The 16,708-nt window shown below is 42.0% G+C and overlaps 1 protein-coding gene across 1 annotated transcript; it reads left to right on the forward strand.

The window, feature by feature from the left end:
• The first annotated feature begins 2,477 nt into the window (after positions 1 to 2,477).
• Positions 2,478 to 5,121, forward strand: LOC147434818 (uncharacterized). The gene is made up of 5 exons (XM_086491234.1): positions 2,478 to 3,705; positions 3,774 to 3,807; positions 4,164 to 4,173; positions 4,282 to 4,307; positions 4,802 to 5,121. The coding sequence occupies exons 1-5, from the start codon at positions 2,588 to 2,590 to the stop codon at positions 4,856 to 4,858; spliced, it is 1,245 nt and encodes a 414-aa protein (XP_086347360.1). The 5' UTR covers positions 2,478 to 2,587; the 3' UTR covers positions 4,859 to 5,121.
• The last annotated feature ends 11,587 nt before the right edge of the window (positions 5,122 to 16,708 follow it).

Below are 16,708 nucleotides of genomic sequence, written 5' to 3' on the forward strand. Positions count from 1 at the left end.
AAAGCATTTATGTACTTCACCGGGTTGCCCATTTTGGACAAGAGAGGCAAAGTCAAACCTCCTTATAGGGCCCCTTTGAGAGTCCAATTTTCCCTAATGGGTATCGGAGATTCCCTTTATGTTCCAGGATAGAATCTTCATTTGACAACTTTTTTATCTTTCTTCCCACTATTGCCCTGTCTCTTGGAGGTGATATCAACTTGGTTTCTCTTGCTATCCTTGAGGATTTCCATATGTAGAGGGCCCTAGGATGCAACTGAAGAGGGTCCGGTGTTGTCATTTCTGCACTGGTTTTCTTTATTGAGATCAAGCATACAGTGGTTATCAAGTTTGTTGGCCTAGTATTCTAGCGAGTAGACCTCCACATCTTCCCCAACATTAGTGTGAAACTGAGTGGGGAGGATGAAATCACTTGCCTAATCATCCTCATCTGATAGAGGAGCAAACAGAGCAAACCAATTCGAAGTTTTGGTAAAGCTCTTGGGAGGAGGTTTCCTTGGTAGGGCATCTTTGCTTGACTGAGGAGGAGGTGCCTGTTTGGAGACCAACCATTTGGGGACTATTCTTGGGCCAGGGGGAGGTGTAGGAGTATCCTTTTTTTGAGGTTTCTCATTGCCTGATTTGATTGGACAGTCACGAACAAAGTGCCTTTGTTTTCGCATAGGCAGACGAGGAGAGAGGCCTCACCTACCCCATGCGAAGAGACAATTCGCTCAGGGAAGGGGGAGCTCGTCAGAGGACACGTGTCATCTCTATGAATTGACATACATCTATGCCATAGCTAGGGTTTCCTCAACTCCAGTCCTAAGGGTGATTCTTCAATGGTTAAATGGTCATATTTATTTATTTTTATTTTTTTTGTTTGTAAGGGGGAAATTGGAATGAATGCTTTGTTATATTGGCATATTGGCTCGCTTTTTTAAAAATACTACTAATAATTTAAAGATGTCAAATTCCCTCAACCCTGCGTATGTTCCCCTTGTCCTTTGTATGCAGGTTGCATACCCATCTTCCTCAGCTTTCACATGCACCTCTTGCCCCTTCTCTTCACCATCCTCCTCAGCTTTTATAGAGGCTACACTTCCCCCAAGCCCTAGGTCTTCCTCCTCACACACACACACACACACACACACACACACACACACACACAGGGAGGGTCGTAAAACCTCTAGCAAACTAAAGCTATACTCAACAACCTTAACCTACATTGCGTGAAGCTATGCCATAATTTACAACTTCCATCATCATGAGAAGACACACACACACATAGAGCCTTGCATAGGTAGTCTCCGAGAGAGAGAGAGAGAGAGAGAGAGAGAGAGAGAGAGAGAGAGAGAGAGAGAAGAGACGTGGGTTAGCATGCAACCAAGCGTCGTTTGCAACTGCGAGAAAGGGAGAGAGTCTCCAAAGGTCATCCACTCAACAACGCTACTATTTTTCGAGCTCTTTGAATCTGTTTTGATTCGCTTTGTACTTTCTTTTTAAAAAAAACGTTGGCACATACTTGGCAAATCTAATGAAGCACTCTTACTGGCTCACATGAAAATAGAATGTTATATTAACAAGATCCCCCCCCCCCCCCCCTTTTTTTTTAAAAGCAAGCAATCAGCCCCTGCGCTAGGGCTTCGCGAGGGAGAGAGAGATCTCGACTAGCCTGCATGATAACATGAGAGAGAGAGAGAGAGAGAGAGAGAGAGAGAGAGATCTCGACTGGCCTGCATGATAACATGAGAGAGAGAGAGAGAGAGAGAGAGAGAGAGAGAGAGAGATCCTTGTAGCATCACGCAAGGGAGAGAGGGAGAGTGGGCCTTACAACATCGCATGAGAGAGAGAGAGAGAGAGAGAGAGAGAGAGAGAAATATGGCATGCCAAGCCACGCGTGTGAGAGATTCTTCCACCCTTCCCTTTTCCCCTCGATCTCTCACCCTTCCTATTTCCACCTTCCAATAGGGTTAGAGGGCCAATAAAAAGATGTCCCCCTATACAGAGATGAGTCTTACCCCTTCAAAAAAGGCCTTTTGGTTCCAGTTTTGAGGCATGCGATGATGAGTACCTGTGTGGTTAGTTGAGTCGTGGTAGCATCCTCACTATTCTTGTTGGCGCAATGACTCTAAATCTCCCCTTGGTAGTGTTGAAATTGGTGCCCTTTTTTTTACACACAATTTCAAACGTCGCCTCGTACTTCGTCGTTGGATTGCCGATCGCGCTCAGATTTTTGCTATGGACAGAGGTGTTGTGCAGAGCTTCCATTTGTGCCTCTTCACGATCAAAATGGTGCAGTAGATGGTCTAGAATCCACCCCCCAAGTTCGCTGCCTCTAAACTTAATGAGCCATTTTACGATTTCTACAAAATCCAGTTGGTACCTCCTCCTTGACCAATCAAAAAACAAAAGCAGCTTTTCCTTCTTTTTTTTTCATGAAGGGCAGGCCCGCCAAAATACATACATAAGGGCTACTGGCCAAAACAAAAAGACGTAGCTGTTTTGTCAGAATCTCTCTCTCTCTCTCCATAGCCGTCCACTCTCTCTCTCTCTCTCTCTCTCTCTCTCTCCACATAGCCGTCCACAGTCCATCTGCTCCGCATCCATGGCAGTCCACCTGTTAGGACACCTGCCCGCAGCAGCGTCTCCTGCCGAAATTCAAGCGTTCGAAGACACGTTTGGCAAGGAGAACATTGAAGCCCGCAATCTTTGTGGCAAAGTCATTGCAAGTGAGAGAAGGCTCTCGCTAGACGCCATTCTCACTGTGAAGAAGAACACCACACTGGATCATGAACAGGATTCCATGTTTCGAAGTGAGGCAGGAGCCGTGTCTAGCATCCTGAAGAATTTCATCTCTCAGTTTCAGGCGAGTGATGAAAAACATAGGGCAGAATTGGCAAATTTGCGATGTAAGGTGGAAGATCTCGAAAATTTCAAGTCTAAAGTTGAAGGGGAGGCCATCTTGTACCACGACAGAGGAATCACGAGATTGGTGGCTGCATATGACTGTCTTGACACAACGCTTGTGGAGACGGATCATCTGCTGAAGCTAGTGTTGAGAGTCTTAGTTGAGAGAGGGGAGGGCCAGGAGAAAGAAGCAGGAGAAGGATCAGACAATTCCAGCTATTTGCAAGCTGTGCAGGATGCAATTTTGTCCAACGAGGAAACCTTGGCTCAAGCTTACGTCTCATGGAAGTGTCAACCACCTCCTTACCATGGGAGCACTTCATTACAAGCTGAGGACTTGAAGCTTCTGTTTTGGAAGGCTGAATCCTTGGAGGACGTGAGCTACTTAGCCTGCAGGAGATGGCTAAAGAAGCACAAGGTCGAAGGTCTCCAAAAGAAGTACAAAGGTCCTGATTCCCATCCTTTCCTTGCTGCACTTTTGAAAACTGCAGAGACAGCATTGTCTTTGTTGCTTGACGCTGGCACAAGTGCAGTTAGTGCAATGCTCGTCCAATATGCTGAAGAGCTTAAGGGATCTCGCAACAAGTCTGTCCACGGCATGGACATCTGGAAAAATGCTAAGGTGTCCAAAAATCAGTCGGTGAAGACTGAAGGCTTGGAAGTCGTTTGGCAAAGCTATGGAAGCCTACATTATCGCGAATTTTGTGAATTGAACTTCCAACTCATGATGAGACGGGCAGATGATCTGGAAGTCAACATTGATAGGCTTCCTACTCTTGCAGGCATCAAAGAAGGGTTTCTTTTATGGCTGAAGAGGTACAAGTTTCACTTGCTAACTTGGTGGAAGGACGGTCAGAAAGCGAAAAAGTCATCCTAATTTGCAGCTTCTACTCTTCTGAACCCTTATATGTAAAGCAGGTATTCCATTCACTGGTTGTTGTTACTCTTTATTCATCACTGCAATCAATACCTTCCTTGACATGTAAAAGTATCTTTTTGCATGTACTAGTATCGTTATGGTTAGAATTTTCCTGATTAAAAGAACTTCTTGCTTTGATCTAGTAACATTGGGTGAAGTTCCCAGTATCATTGTGGGTTTAGAAATTGTTGCTTTCTCCAATCATTACTGAATACTTTTGGTCGTTTTGTTTATCTTCCGCCTCTGTTTAGCCTCCCTCCCTTTTGGCTTCATTACAACCCAAAAATTGATATTCAGAGTCAATAAGAGTTCTATTTTGAAATCTTTTCTGATTAGCTTGATTTTTTCTGTGTAGATGCAAGGAAGTTTTTGGAATCAGATAGGCTGCTAAGGGACAAAAGTTTCTTGGTGTGGATTTTGGAAACAACCACTATATCCAATTTCTTTTTTTTTATCTGTTGAGAATTTTGGAGCTGCATGGCTGGTCATATCTGAGCAGGTATTACTCACCTATGTCTGGGCATTTTGTTCTTGTTTGACGTGAAGTGAAAGTGCTGCATACTCTGGTCTGTAATGCGTACTTTGGCTTGTGGGTTATCACGTCCACAGTAGCAGTTTATCAGTATCACAAAAAGAATGTGTGTACTAAAGACTCATTCTACATTCTGCACCTGAACTCGATGCGATATCAGAGGCCAAATTGATTTGAACTGTGCCTTTGCATCATTGTGACACTAGATTCAAGGAGTCTTTCATATTCTGTTCAGAAACCAAGCATTCTACCCTTATTGATAAGCATGGCAGCCTTGCATATTGTCGAGTCTAGGACTTAACAAGATGGATTCGACTATTATCTTTGTGCTTTTTATGTCTTATCCATTGAACATGAAGCATCTGAAGATGTGTATTTCGTGTACTTCTGTCTACTTGGGTCCCATACTCTTATGCTAGCATCAGTCATGTTGAAAAGTGGCTGGTTGGTTTCTCCTGCAGGGTCAAGGACAGGGTTCTTTGGGAGAAGCATTGATGGATCTGTATATCCACGTGTAGGGTCGCCTTGTCTCAACCACTGGTGTCAAATATGAGTCTTGCATCCTCTTGTAAAGTTTGCCACAAATATGATTTCAAATTAAGGACAGCTATGGCTGTTGATACAGAGAGTAGCCTGAGCCGAGGGTGGAGAGCTTGCATGCATAGAGCAGGCATGTGATGTAATGGCTCCAGTTAACTAGGCATGCTTTAGGTGAATGACTCTGTTGTCTTCTTGCAGCCAAAACCCTTTTCGAATCAATATAGCATACTTTTAATGATGACATTATGTGTGAGGAAAAATTGTTTCATTCTTTACTGCAGTGCCAAGATTTTTTACTTTCATAGACCATAGGATACTTGTGTACTTTCCCACATTTAGCATCACCTCTTCAAATGAGTATGTGATACCATAGGCAAGATCTCTTGGCTGGGGCAACATTTTAAGTGTAGGACTCATAGTTAGAGTGGATGGGGATATCGCGAAACGTATACCCCGGCCAGAATCGCAGAAGTGCGTTTCCAGCTACTAGGGGTGGCGTTTCGTGCAACATAGGAGATTAGCATCTCTTAATCCTCGAGCTCCTACTTTTAATCATTTGTTTGTTCTACTCCATTGTTTGCTTAATTACTCTCTCTCTCTCTCTCTCTCTCTCTCTCTCTCTCTCTCTTCACCACCTATATTGAGTCCTCTTCATTCTAAGTATACTTAATACAAATGAAAAGAAAAAGAACTTAGTAATGATAGTTAATAGAATAAATTCAACAAAAGCAATAGTTTATGGCAGTGCTCGAAAAAAACATTTTTCCAAAAACTTGGCAAACCTATATATATGAAATAACAGAGGTAAATTGACAAAAATTGAAGGTTTTAACACCGAATTACACTAATTTTTTCAAAATTTTGTAGGTTATCTCACTTTCGAATGTAAAATTTACCTTAGCCCAAGTAGCTAAGGTAACACTCACAAGTCACCACTTGTATTGTTGAGCTTGTTTATAAGTTCCCAAAGGTGTTGGAAGAATCACTTTGGGACCCAAGAAGAATTTTTTTTCTTTCAAAAGCTATGAAGAGGTGCTATCCAAGAGCTAGAACACGATGGTGGACATACGGTCGCAAGAATGCAAGCAAAGTTAGAGAAGAAGAAGGAGATTCTCAAGAGCATACAACATAGGAGGTAGTATTATAGATTCTTAAGGCAAAGATAAGGGTTGCCCTAGAATGATAGGCGTGTACACAAGCCCAACAACAAAAACCTTGTAGTGAAGGAAAAAAGTACCCCAAAATGATGGTCCGAAGTGTGGTTATACACAACAATACCATAATATGCCCTCTCTCTCTCTCTCTCTCTCTCTCTCTCTCTCTCTCACTCATGGGGGGTGATGTAGTGAACAAGTGATGGCACCCATGTATCGTTAAGTTCCACACTATATGTGATCAATTGCCAAAGGGGAGTAAGCCCAAAGCTTTGCAAGAAGCTTTAAACTTCTCAGCTTGGTGAGAAGGTTAGCATGGTTCATCTGTGAAGGCACACCTCTCCTATAGAGAGTTCCTTGACATAATGAAAACGCATGAGCATGGAACACTAGGTTTCTCACAACCTGCTATAGCACCCCGACTATTCTAAAGATAGTGGTGGCAACAACACCAAAGTCAATCATGAAACCTTTGAGCCAAACACACTCAACAGTAGCAGTGAAAGTTGCCATGTGCTTAGCCTGATAACTAGAAGTGGCAAGTGTAAGCTACTTATTGCTCAACCAAGATATCCATGAGCCGCCGAGCATGAAACAAAAACCACTAGTAGACACATAGAAATCAACCCGACATGACTCTACAGAAGCATCTAAATTTGGCAACAATTATTCCCCCTTGGGATAAAACAATCCAAGATTTATAGTGCCATCCAAGTAGTGAAAGATCCACTTAACTTCCTACCAATGCATAGACCCCCAACTATACATAAATATGCTCACGTGCAAGATTCCATATTGAACATTGGGCCTCATATTTATGCATCAAGAAACCAATAGCTTGTTGATAGAGAGTGACGTCAAAGTAGTTTCCATCATCATGATGACTAAGCTCCCAAAAAAAGCTGTCTCCATAGGAGTAGTAAAGGGCTTGCAGTTTTTGAGGCCAAAAAATCTATGGGAAAATTTCTAAATGTACTTTGTTTGACATGAAACGGGACCTCCATCAACCTACCCAAATAATTATGCAAGAGCCCCAAGTCTAAGATTTCAAAAGCTGCATTCAAATTAGCCTTAAAATTAGTAAGATGGTCTTGGGAAGCAACATGTCAACAACATAGAGCATGATCAAACATTTCCATGCTTGGCATACAAAGTTCTCTTAGTCGGACTATTTTGAAACCCCATGTGTAGCCAAATAAATAAGCACGGGTCTTTAATACCAGGCAAATTGAGCTTGCTTGAGACATTATGATGCATTTTCAAGCATGCACGCCTTGTTTTCTTGTTCTTTTTTGAAAACCCACAATGTTGCACTACCTATTCTTCCTCATGCAAATCACCTCTCAAAAAATGTAGTCTTTATGTCCAACCGATGTACATTCCAACCATTATGAGGTATGAATACACTAATGCTATGAATTGTAGTCCTACAACAAGTGGGAGACAAACTCTCTCACCAAAATTAAGGCTATTCTCTGGGGCAAACCCTTTTGCCACAAGTCTAGCCTTATAGCGATCAACACTACCATCATGCTTATGTTTCAACTTGAAAATCCACTTACTCCCAATGGGCTTTTTGTTAGGAGGCAATTCACACAAAGACCATGTGTCATTCTTCACAATAGCATCATACTCAAATTGCATTACAACTAGCTAGTTTCTAATTTTTGTAAGCGTTTTCCTCATCACATATATTGGATACACTTGCTAAGATACATGTTGAGAACCTGAATGAAGGCAAAGGTGCATCCAATTTAGTGTTATGCAAAGTTTGCAACATCTGTTTTGAAATACCAATAGCATGTTCATTTCAACCCTATCCCCCAATCACATCTTGTACATTGTTGTGAGAAATTGGTTGATTTGTAATGTCATTTAAAACATGTACATGTGTCTCACTATGAATTACATTCACATTTCCATCCTTTAATAGAGGCAAAAACATATTGACACATATATTCTGTGAGATCACATCATTCTCCTTGGTATATGCTAACAAATGCTAAACTACATCTTTCACAACAACAGATTCATCTTGACTAATCAAGATAAGGTTCACTTGTGGATGACACAATTGTAATTGGCTTGGCACTGACATGATGGTAAATCCTCAACAACACACAAGAACGGAACATAATGTCAACATATCAATTTCAAAGCAGTCGAAACACAAAGCGACGGAGTTTTGCTTTCAAATGCACTGGCCCCAAAGTATGACCTCGCTTTTGGTACTTCTTCTTATATTGATGAATATAGAGTACAACTACTAGGGAGCCACTCTGTTTCTATGTAGCCATACACTAATTTGACTAGAGTGGTCTCCCTAGGCCTTCTTTATAGGTTACAAAAGCCCTAAAAAGAAGATGCCGATGAAAAGCATTCCGATATTAAAAACATGACCAAAAATTATGTAGCCATGATTTCATGAGACCAGTTTCAAAACGTTGTGCAAAATACAAAGGTTACATGTCAACATTGTACAATAACCATGTCATCCTCAACAAAAATCTCTTTTATGCGGTGGGTGAGAAGTGCCATGCCAATGACTGTGACATACCCCCCTCTTAAAAAAGAGTAATCATCCTTGATTACGCGTGCAAAAGAGACATTAGGTAGAAAATATTTTGATAGACAATGACTCTATGCTAACATGCATTTGACTACTTCAAACTATGCACTCACATAAAGACACATCAATAAACAATCACAATTACAATCACATCACTATCCTCATTGGGATCTTAGACATGAACTATGATCATTATGACTTATTTAGCCATCACATCCAATCCGTATTGATTATTTATAAATGTCTTGATGTACTAAGTAGTACTAAATCTTGTCAATCCATATTCACGTCCCAAGATAAAATGTTGTAGCCGTTTTATCATTAACACATGCTCAAACAAAAAAATACATAAAAGAGTACATGTTTCATTCCATTCTTTAGGACCACAAGCCCACAACTTATGGGAACTCTTTATGTACATATCATAAAGTCGCTAGGCAAAGTACTGTCAACCTGTTAGCACCCCCAAAATCTTGTATTAAAATTGGTTGACTCTATTCTCCTTTGGATAATCAGTGATAAAGGATTGGAGTGACTCCCCTCTCCTGCAACCCACCGAACCAGGTTCAATCAACCAATTTGACATGCACACTTGGAATAGTCGATGCCAAACCAAAAGCCTCACGATAAAGCTCCAACAATTGAGGCGCATCTACCAATTCCTCCTCCTCCATCCAATTTGCATCAAGAGCTTGATAGTTCCTAAACTTGACCAAATGCTTGCGGACCATCCTTCACTTTCCTTTCCTTGTGTGCTAAGACCTACTCTGGTATAAGAATCTTATTGGTTTCTTCTATCTCTAGTTGCTCCTCAAGCTTCCTGTCCTTTGTCATTTCTTCCTTGAAAGATCTCAATAGACTCACATGAAATGCATTCTGAATCCTCTTAGTGTTCGGTAACTCTAGTCAAAAGGACACATGTTGATCTTTGCAAAAATAATGAAGGGCCTATAGTATCGCATACTTAGCTTTGGAAAAGCTTCTCATTACCCTTCATTTTCATAAGGTGTGGTTTCTTAAAATGAAGAAGCACCCGATGACCTTACTTCAACTACAAGTCACTATGATGCTTATCTACGCCTTTCTTGTGACATTGTTGAGAATTTTGCAAAGCTTCATAATCTTTGCATAGAAAGTCTCCACATACTAAATACAATGATGTGTCATAATAATCAATATCTAATTCTCCTAAATAATTTTCTCATATTAAACTGATCATTTAATGTGGGGAAGGCCAGGGGAGAAAAAGCTAGAATATTGGTTAAGCTAGCAGACCGACCACAATAGGGATCCAAAGGGGGGGCCATCTGCAAAAGAGCCATGTGCAACAATGGGCTAAAAAGACCCTAAGGTTCAGCCCATTAAGACTTCCAAAATGCTAAGGTTCCAAAATTCAAAGGTTGTGTCCAAAGGTCAACCCTAGGGAAAATTGGATGCTTTGTGTGTGCCCTAAAAGTCTTTGCACATCCCTACATGGGAGGGGGCGAGCCCTAAAGGTAGGGGATGAGAGAGAAAGCCACACACACACAGGCTCCCTTTACACAAAGGGAATGAGGGACACATGTCAGCTCCCTAGGCTAGATGCCCACAAGGTGTGCCCAATTTCTATTGGATGACCCTTGAAGTGGACCAATGAAAATTAAGCTAGAGTAAATCTAGTTTAATTAATTTAAAAACATTTAATAAAAGAAACCAATGAGAATTAAGTCTCCTAGAAGACTATTGGGCAGTCTCCCAAGGGGTCCAATGAGCATTCAGGAGCCCCATGGTTTGCCTGATTCCTATTGGCCAGGAGGCAAAGGGGTCCAATGAGAGTTTAGTTTAATTATTTAATTACCTAAAGCTCTCACAAAAGGGGAAAGGGGGACATATGTCAGAAGGCTATCACTTATGCTGCTTAATTGTAATTGGCTTGACTTGGGGAGGGCCAATGAGGCTTCAGGAAGAGCATTTAGCAAGAGGGCTCACCCAAGAGAGAGAGGGGGCTGATTTTTGCAAGGCATTATCACACACACACTCACACAAGCTCATGTGTGAAGAAAAAGAAGACTATCTCTTCCCAAGCTTTAATGGAGAACTCATCACCTACTCCAAGCTTGTGAGATAGAAGCCTACATCAACACTCTCTTGGCATGTGGATGCAAATCCAACCAAGAGCCAAGCTTCAATGCATGCTTATCTCCTCTACCAAGCTAATTACTAAGCTAAGCTATGCTACATATGAGTGATTATGTGAGGAGATGTACATCTTTCTCGTAAGATACTCCTTGTTCCTCTCAATCTACTCTCATACCCTGCTAGCTCTCACCATCTTCGAAGGTGTGTGGTCTTGGGTCTGAGAACGGGGATAATTCAAGTTGTGTTTGTTAAGTGTTTTGCTTAGTGCATGAAGTTTCCATCTTCATTGCACTAGCTAGTCTTGAAGGAACACAAAGAATTGTATTGTACAATGTCTCTCTTGATGGGAGAAACCATAATACAAAGCCTTTTGGAGGGGGGACCGGCTCCATGAAAATCCGGTCCTCAACTGTTGTCAATAGCTTAATTGCTCTCTCTTTTGAAAGTATTGTCGATGCTATCTAACTAGGTGTTATGCTTTTTGTTGCTCTCTCCACCCAAGCACTCTTGTAATTCTCATTAGGAATCTATTCTAATGAAATGCCCACTATGTTCATGCTAATTTCCGCTACACATAAGTTATTAGGCCATTAAATGTTACAATGATGTGCCTAGAAAGTCTTGTCCTTGGTGCATAAAATACGGGGAACCTTTTTTACACCCTTGAAAATCTAAAATTGTGCCTCCTTGGTTGAAGTGTGAAAAATGTTGTAAGCAAACTCCACCAATGGAAAATACCACTCTCATTCCCTGTTGGCAGATACGCCGCGACGGACGTCAACACAGCGAGAACTCACCTAATAAGATTTGTCAGCTAAGGACGAAGCTCGACCCGCAAGCGCGTGGAAGCAAGCATAGGGTGTCAACCTACATTCGACCGACTATTGACTACTTCCTACAGAGGTCTCTACCCAATGTCTAAGTTACAGCCTTTAAGAGTACACAAGAGGAGATTTCCTACAACGCTTTCAAGAGCCAAATACCCATCAAACGTTCTCGAAACACTACGAAACTTGAGGGAAATCCTATTAACACCAATAGGTCGCTCTCCCTAAGGTCCGTGACCCAAAACCCCAACCCTAAACACCCGGTGCAGAATCACGTAGGATGTCTGACAGATTTTTACAGGTCATCGTTTTCGAAAACTAAAGTGCCTAATGTGTAGCTCTACTCATTGGGAACGCATGGATATGCTGAAATGCAGAAAACGGACAATGTATGCTCACCGAATCACCAGATATAGCTTGTAGGTTGATCTCGCATAGCCGGGTCGTACACCTGCAATGTAGGTGTTGGCGCGTAGCTCTCTTCGGGGGCAACACGTTGCACTTCTCCGCACTTGATTCCGACCACCAGTGTGTGCGTAGCATCAAGATAAACTCTCACTCTCTCTCGTACATAGAGTACGCTCAACTCACACAGACAAAACTTATATAAAATGACAAAAGGTTTTTTTGCATTAAGGTCAAAAGTGGTATAAATACCTTACAATCTCAAACCCTAATGTTCCAATTTAACCATTCACTAAGTCTAAATGTCAAAAATGGGATACAATTTGGAAGCTTCTCCAAGCCCCACTATTTACAAAGGTGAAATGACGGTTTCTTCTCAATTAGGGAATCTTCATGAGCATAATGCAAGAGAGGTCAGGCAAGCCAGTGAACAATTTAATGGCGCCCGTTAGGGTTTTCACCATGTATTGCTCACTCATTCTCTCACCTGCCTTCAAGCTTGGTAGCTTTGGGTAGTTGAGCCACGTGGGGTGGCTTTTCTTCAGCAGTTCTTGTTCTTTCCAAGTCCGCATCCTTGGTAGAGGGCAAAAGCTAAGGTTGTCTCTGATTATTTTAGGCGCCTCTATCAGATGTACTAAATACTTTGGGTATTTAGTTAGCCATGCCTTTCTCCATTTTGGCTGAGAGTCCACAATAAGCTTAACACCTTCTGGTTTGGTGATATCTTCTTCGTATAGTGGCACTATCGGCTCCTCTTTAATCATCTTGTTTATTGTAGCAGTTTCATACTTGAGAAGAGGATATGGGAGAGAGGGTTGTAGCCATTCATGTCGAACGACATTTGCATCTAATTTCTGAATGGTCATAGACTTCAATACCCTCTGCTCCCACTGCATTGCTTCTTTGGCGGTGTCTTTTATGGCCGCTTCTATTGCCTTTTGTAGATTGTCTTCTTCTTCTTGTGTCAGATCCCGGGGCTCTTGGGATGGTCCCACAAGGATGTCCTCTTGCATTGTTGTCTCCACTGGATCTGACACATTTTCTATATCAATTCCTTCCATGGTTGCTGGCCATGTGCTCAAGTGTGGCTCTTCAGTCTGATGTTGGCCTTTTAGCTCATCAATCTGCTTTTGATATGCTTTCTTTTCCTGTTCAGCTTGATCCCCCATGGTCACTAAAAGGTCGTTCAATTCAGCATTGGCTTTCTCAGCCTCTTCTAGCTTCTTCTTGGTGTCTTCATTTTCAATTTGCATCTTCTTGAGATCCTCGTCCATCTTCTTTTTCAAGGCTGCTAGCTCATCTTTCATGGCCTTGTTCTCATCCTCCAAATGGCTTTGCATCACTAGGGATCCCTCAGCTAGCATCAATCTTTGTCTCTTCTCTAGTGTCAACTCCTTTTGGAGTTCCTTCATTTGTTCTTCATACATATCCTTCTCTGAAGCGGTGCTAGTTGAGGTAGTGGCTCTGAATCTTCTCGGAGATGCCCTTAGCCTCTGGATTGTCTGATCTTTCACTTTTATTTTATCTTTCAGCTCTATAACTTCGTCATGGCTGGCCTCATGTTCTAGCTCAGCTTTCTCCTTATCATTCCTCAAAGTCTCCACTTCTTTGGACTCATCAGCAAGCTGGAGTGTCAAGTTGTCTCTTTCTTTCTCCGCATCCGTAAGTGATTTGCTGATTTTCTTATACTCCTCATCTACTCTTTGAAGCTTTTGGCCTGCTGTCTGACTCTTTCTAGCTCTTGGCATCTTTTTAGTGCCGCGTCCAGATCAGCTTGCAGCTTGGCTTGCTTCTGTGTGTTCTCTTGGTCCTACTTTTGCAGCGAGTCCACCTCGGCTTTGATTTGAACTTCATTTGCTTTGAGATTATCACACTCAATCTCAGTAGCCATAGACCTTGCTCTGAGCCCAATGAGTCTTTGCATCACCTCATCCCAATCATTGGCTTGTGGCTTTAAATCCATTGTATCTATGGCCATTTCCTTCAACTCCACCAATCGAGGGCTCAGCATATATTCTTTGGGCCTAGTGCTAGACAACTGAAAAGTTGCATTAGCTGCCTCTTCTCGAGAGTATCCAGCAGCTAGTAGATCAAGGAATATTCTATAGTTTTTTTCTTCTGGATCTGGCTTCTCATCTTTTGGTTCAATTTCTGCCTTCTGCTCTTCCTCTTTGTTCTCCTCTTCCTTGGAGTCTTGTTGCCCATCAGATTTGTTCAACTCCTCAGTTTCTCGGGGTTGAGGAGGACTAGGAGGAGGTGTTGATGGTGGAAGACTTGACTCTCGGCTTGATGGCGGGGTTGATGGTTTCTTTTTTAAATCCCGGTCAGCTTTTGTTTTCCTCTCTCTTTCTTCCCCTTCCTGATCTTCTGGCAGTTGCCGCCTCACATCATCAACTTCTTCTTCGGTAAAAGGTATGTTTGGGATATTCTCAGCTGTAGCATCTAAGATCTCCAAATTCTTGATATAATATTCAAAGCGATCCCTTTTAGTCCTTCGAGAAGATCGAGACATAGCCTCAAGTGAGGGCTTCCGTAATTCGCTTAGATCCCCTTTTAGCATCCTCTCAGCTCTGAAACTCTCCATTAGTCTTTCCAGCCTTACTGCTTTCTGTGACTTTGTTTCCTATACTGGCACCTGTAGAGTTTCTTTCTTCCCCTTCTTGGGCTGTGGAGGCTATTCTGGCACTATCTCTAAATGGCACTTCAACCTTGTGGCTACCCTTGGATCCTTAGGAGGCTCTTCTTCTTTGTCTTCCTTCAGCTTGAGCCAATCATTTTGGGAGGGAGGTAGAGGCCAATTTCCCTTGGCATCCAATGCTTTATAGATGACTTTGGTTATCAACTCACCAGGCACAATATAAGTGGGATTTTTAGTACCCATTCTCACAAGGTTGTAGTGAATGTAAGCGGCATAGTTTATCTCTCTCGGGTAGCACTTCTGCGTCGCCCAAGTGAAAGTGGTGGCAATAGCTCCAGGTGGCATCCTGTATTTCTGTGGCCGCTTGGTACACATGTGGAAGTACTGATTGTATAATTGGCTCATGATGGCCACCTTCGGGTTTGCAATATCTTCAAATGTATAGTTATTTTTCTTCTCTGAGTAGACCTTAATGTCATCCCGCCTCTTAGTCACACTGTCTCCTTTGTTAGAGAGGTAAAGTGCTGCTGCCACCACCTTCTCTGTGATGACAATCATCTTATTAGGCTTGCCTTGCAGATCTGTAACTCTGGCTATGCCGTCCTCTTTGATTGTGGTGAAAAATTCCCACACTCTTTTAACATCAATCGTTGATGACAAGGCTTCAAAGTAATTGTGTAGATCCAGTTTCTCCAAGTAGTCCCCCATCTTGCTCCTCACAAATTCATTGAGCTCTTGAGGGATCATGGGTAGCTCCACTGCATTTCCCTCCGGATTTTTAAACACTCCTTGGTAGATTCTCAGATCATTGGTTTCTAGTAGGTCATCTTGAATCCAAGTGCTTGTGGGCTTCAGGGTTCCCTCTAGGATAACAAAAGGCTCCACTTCTTCTAAGTAGTCCTTGATACCCATCCTCTTCTTCTTTGCAGGCGACTTAGCGGCTGCCATAGATCCTGTTGCACTCAGTAGTCCAAAGTTGGCGTTCTTTACATATTTGATGGTAAACTGAGTTCTGACTACCCAAATGACTTGAAAATTGAAATAAGAACTCAAAAGGGACTAGGGAATCCATGCATGTGCCCACAGTAGGTTTTTGGCTGAAAAATAAGCATGTAGATATCCTATGCGTAGTATGTCTACTTCCTCTGATTTTGATGAAACTTGACATGCTTGTGGCCCTTGACCTGTGCAGCATGGCTATGTACTTGGAATTTGGTTTGGACATCAAAAAGTGCAATTTTGAGCAAATTTAGGCTTTTGGCTCACAACATGGGTAGGATGTCCTATATGGATGGGCAAATGATATCCAATTGGATTGAAATTTGATATATAGGCTTCTTATACCATGTAAAAGACTCCCATGATGTCAACTCTGCACAAAAGGTCAATGTGACCCTGGAGACATCCTACGCGTAGTATGTCTCTTATCTTAGAATGGCTTGATTTTGGTTCTGTGGGTAGCCCTTAGCATGTAGAACATGGCCCTGTTCTTAAATTTTGATTTGGATAAGTATTGGTGTTGTTAGGAGCATGTTTAGTGTTTTTAGGCTCAGAAAGGTGCATCTTTGAGGTTTTGGGGGCCAAATGTGATGGGTCTGGCTTGAAATTTGATATATGAGCTTGTGAATATGTTATAAAGATATGTGGAACTCAAAAACACCAGTTGGAGGTCAAATAGGGCATTTAGACATCCTACGCGTAGGATATCTATTTCATTATTTTTCATATCTGACTCCATAGTTAGCTTGGCAATGTGATAATGAGTATATTGTGCAAGTTTCATGTGATTTGGACTAGTTTTGGTAGGTCTATGACCCTTCATTGCCTCTATGCTCTAACTTTCCGTTTTTTTTATGCATATGAGGTCAACTCTTGTCCAAATGTGATGAAACTTGATGGCTAGCATGTATAAGCTATGTAGAAGCTGTGTATGAGGTGAGATATTGAGTTGGGTGCCCAAACATGGCCTTGAGACATCCTACACGTAGAATGTCTCCTGATGAATTCTTTTGGAGAAGTACTACTAGTATATGCCCTTAGCCCCCCTGAGTCCCCTTTAAGCCTTATTTCAATAAAAAAGTCAAAAAGATAGATAGAAACTCCCTATTTGGATTTCA

The sequence above is a fragment of the Adiantum capillus-veneris genome, chromosome 19, assembly GCF_014529385.1.
Source record: "Adiantum capillus-veneris isolate H3 chromosome 19, ASM1452938v2, whole genome shotgun sequence".
Taxonomy (NCBI): Eukaryota; Viridiplantae; Streptophyta; class Polypodiopsida; order Polypodiales; family Pteridaceae; genus Adiantum; species Adiantum capillus-veneris.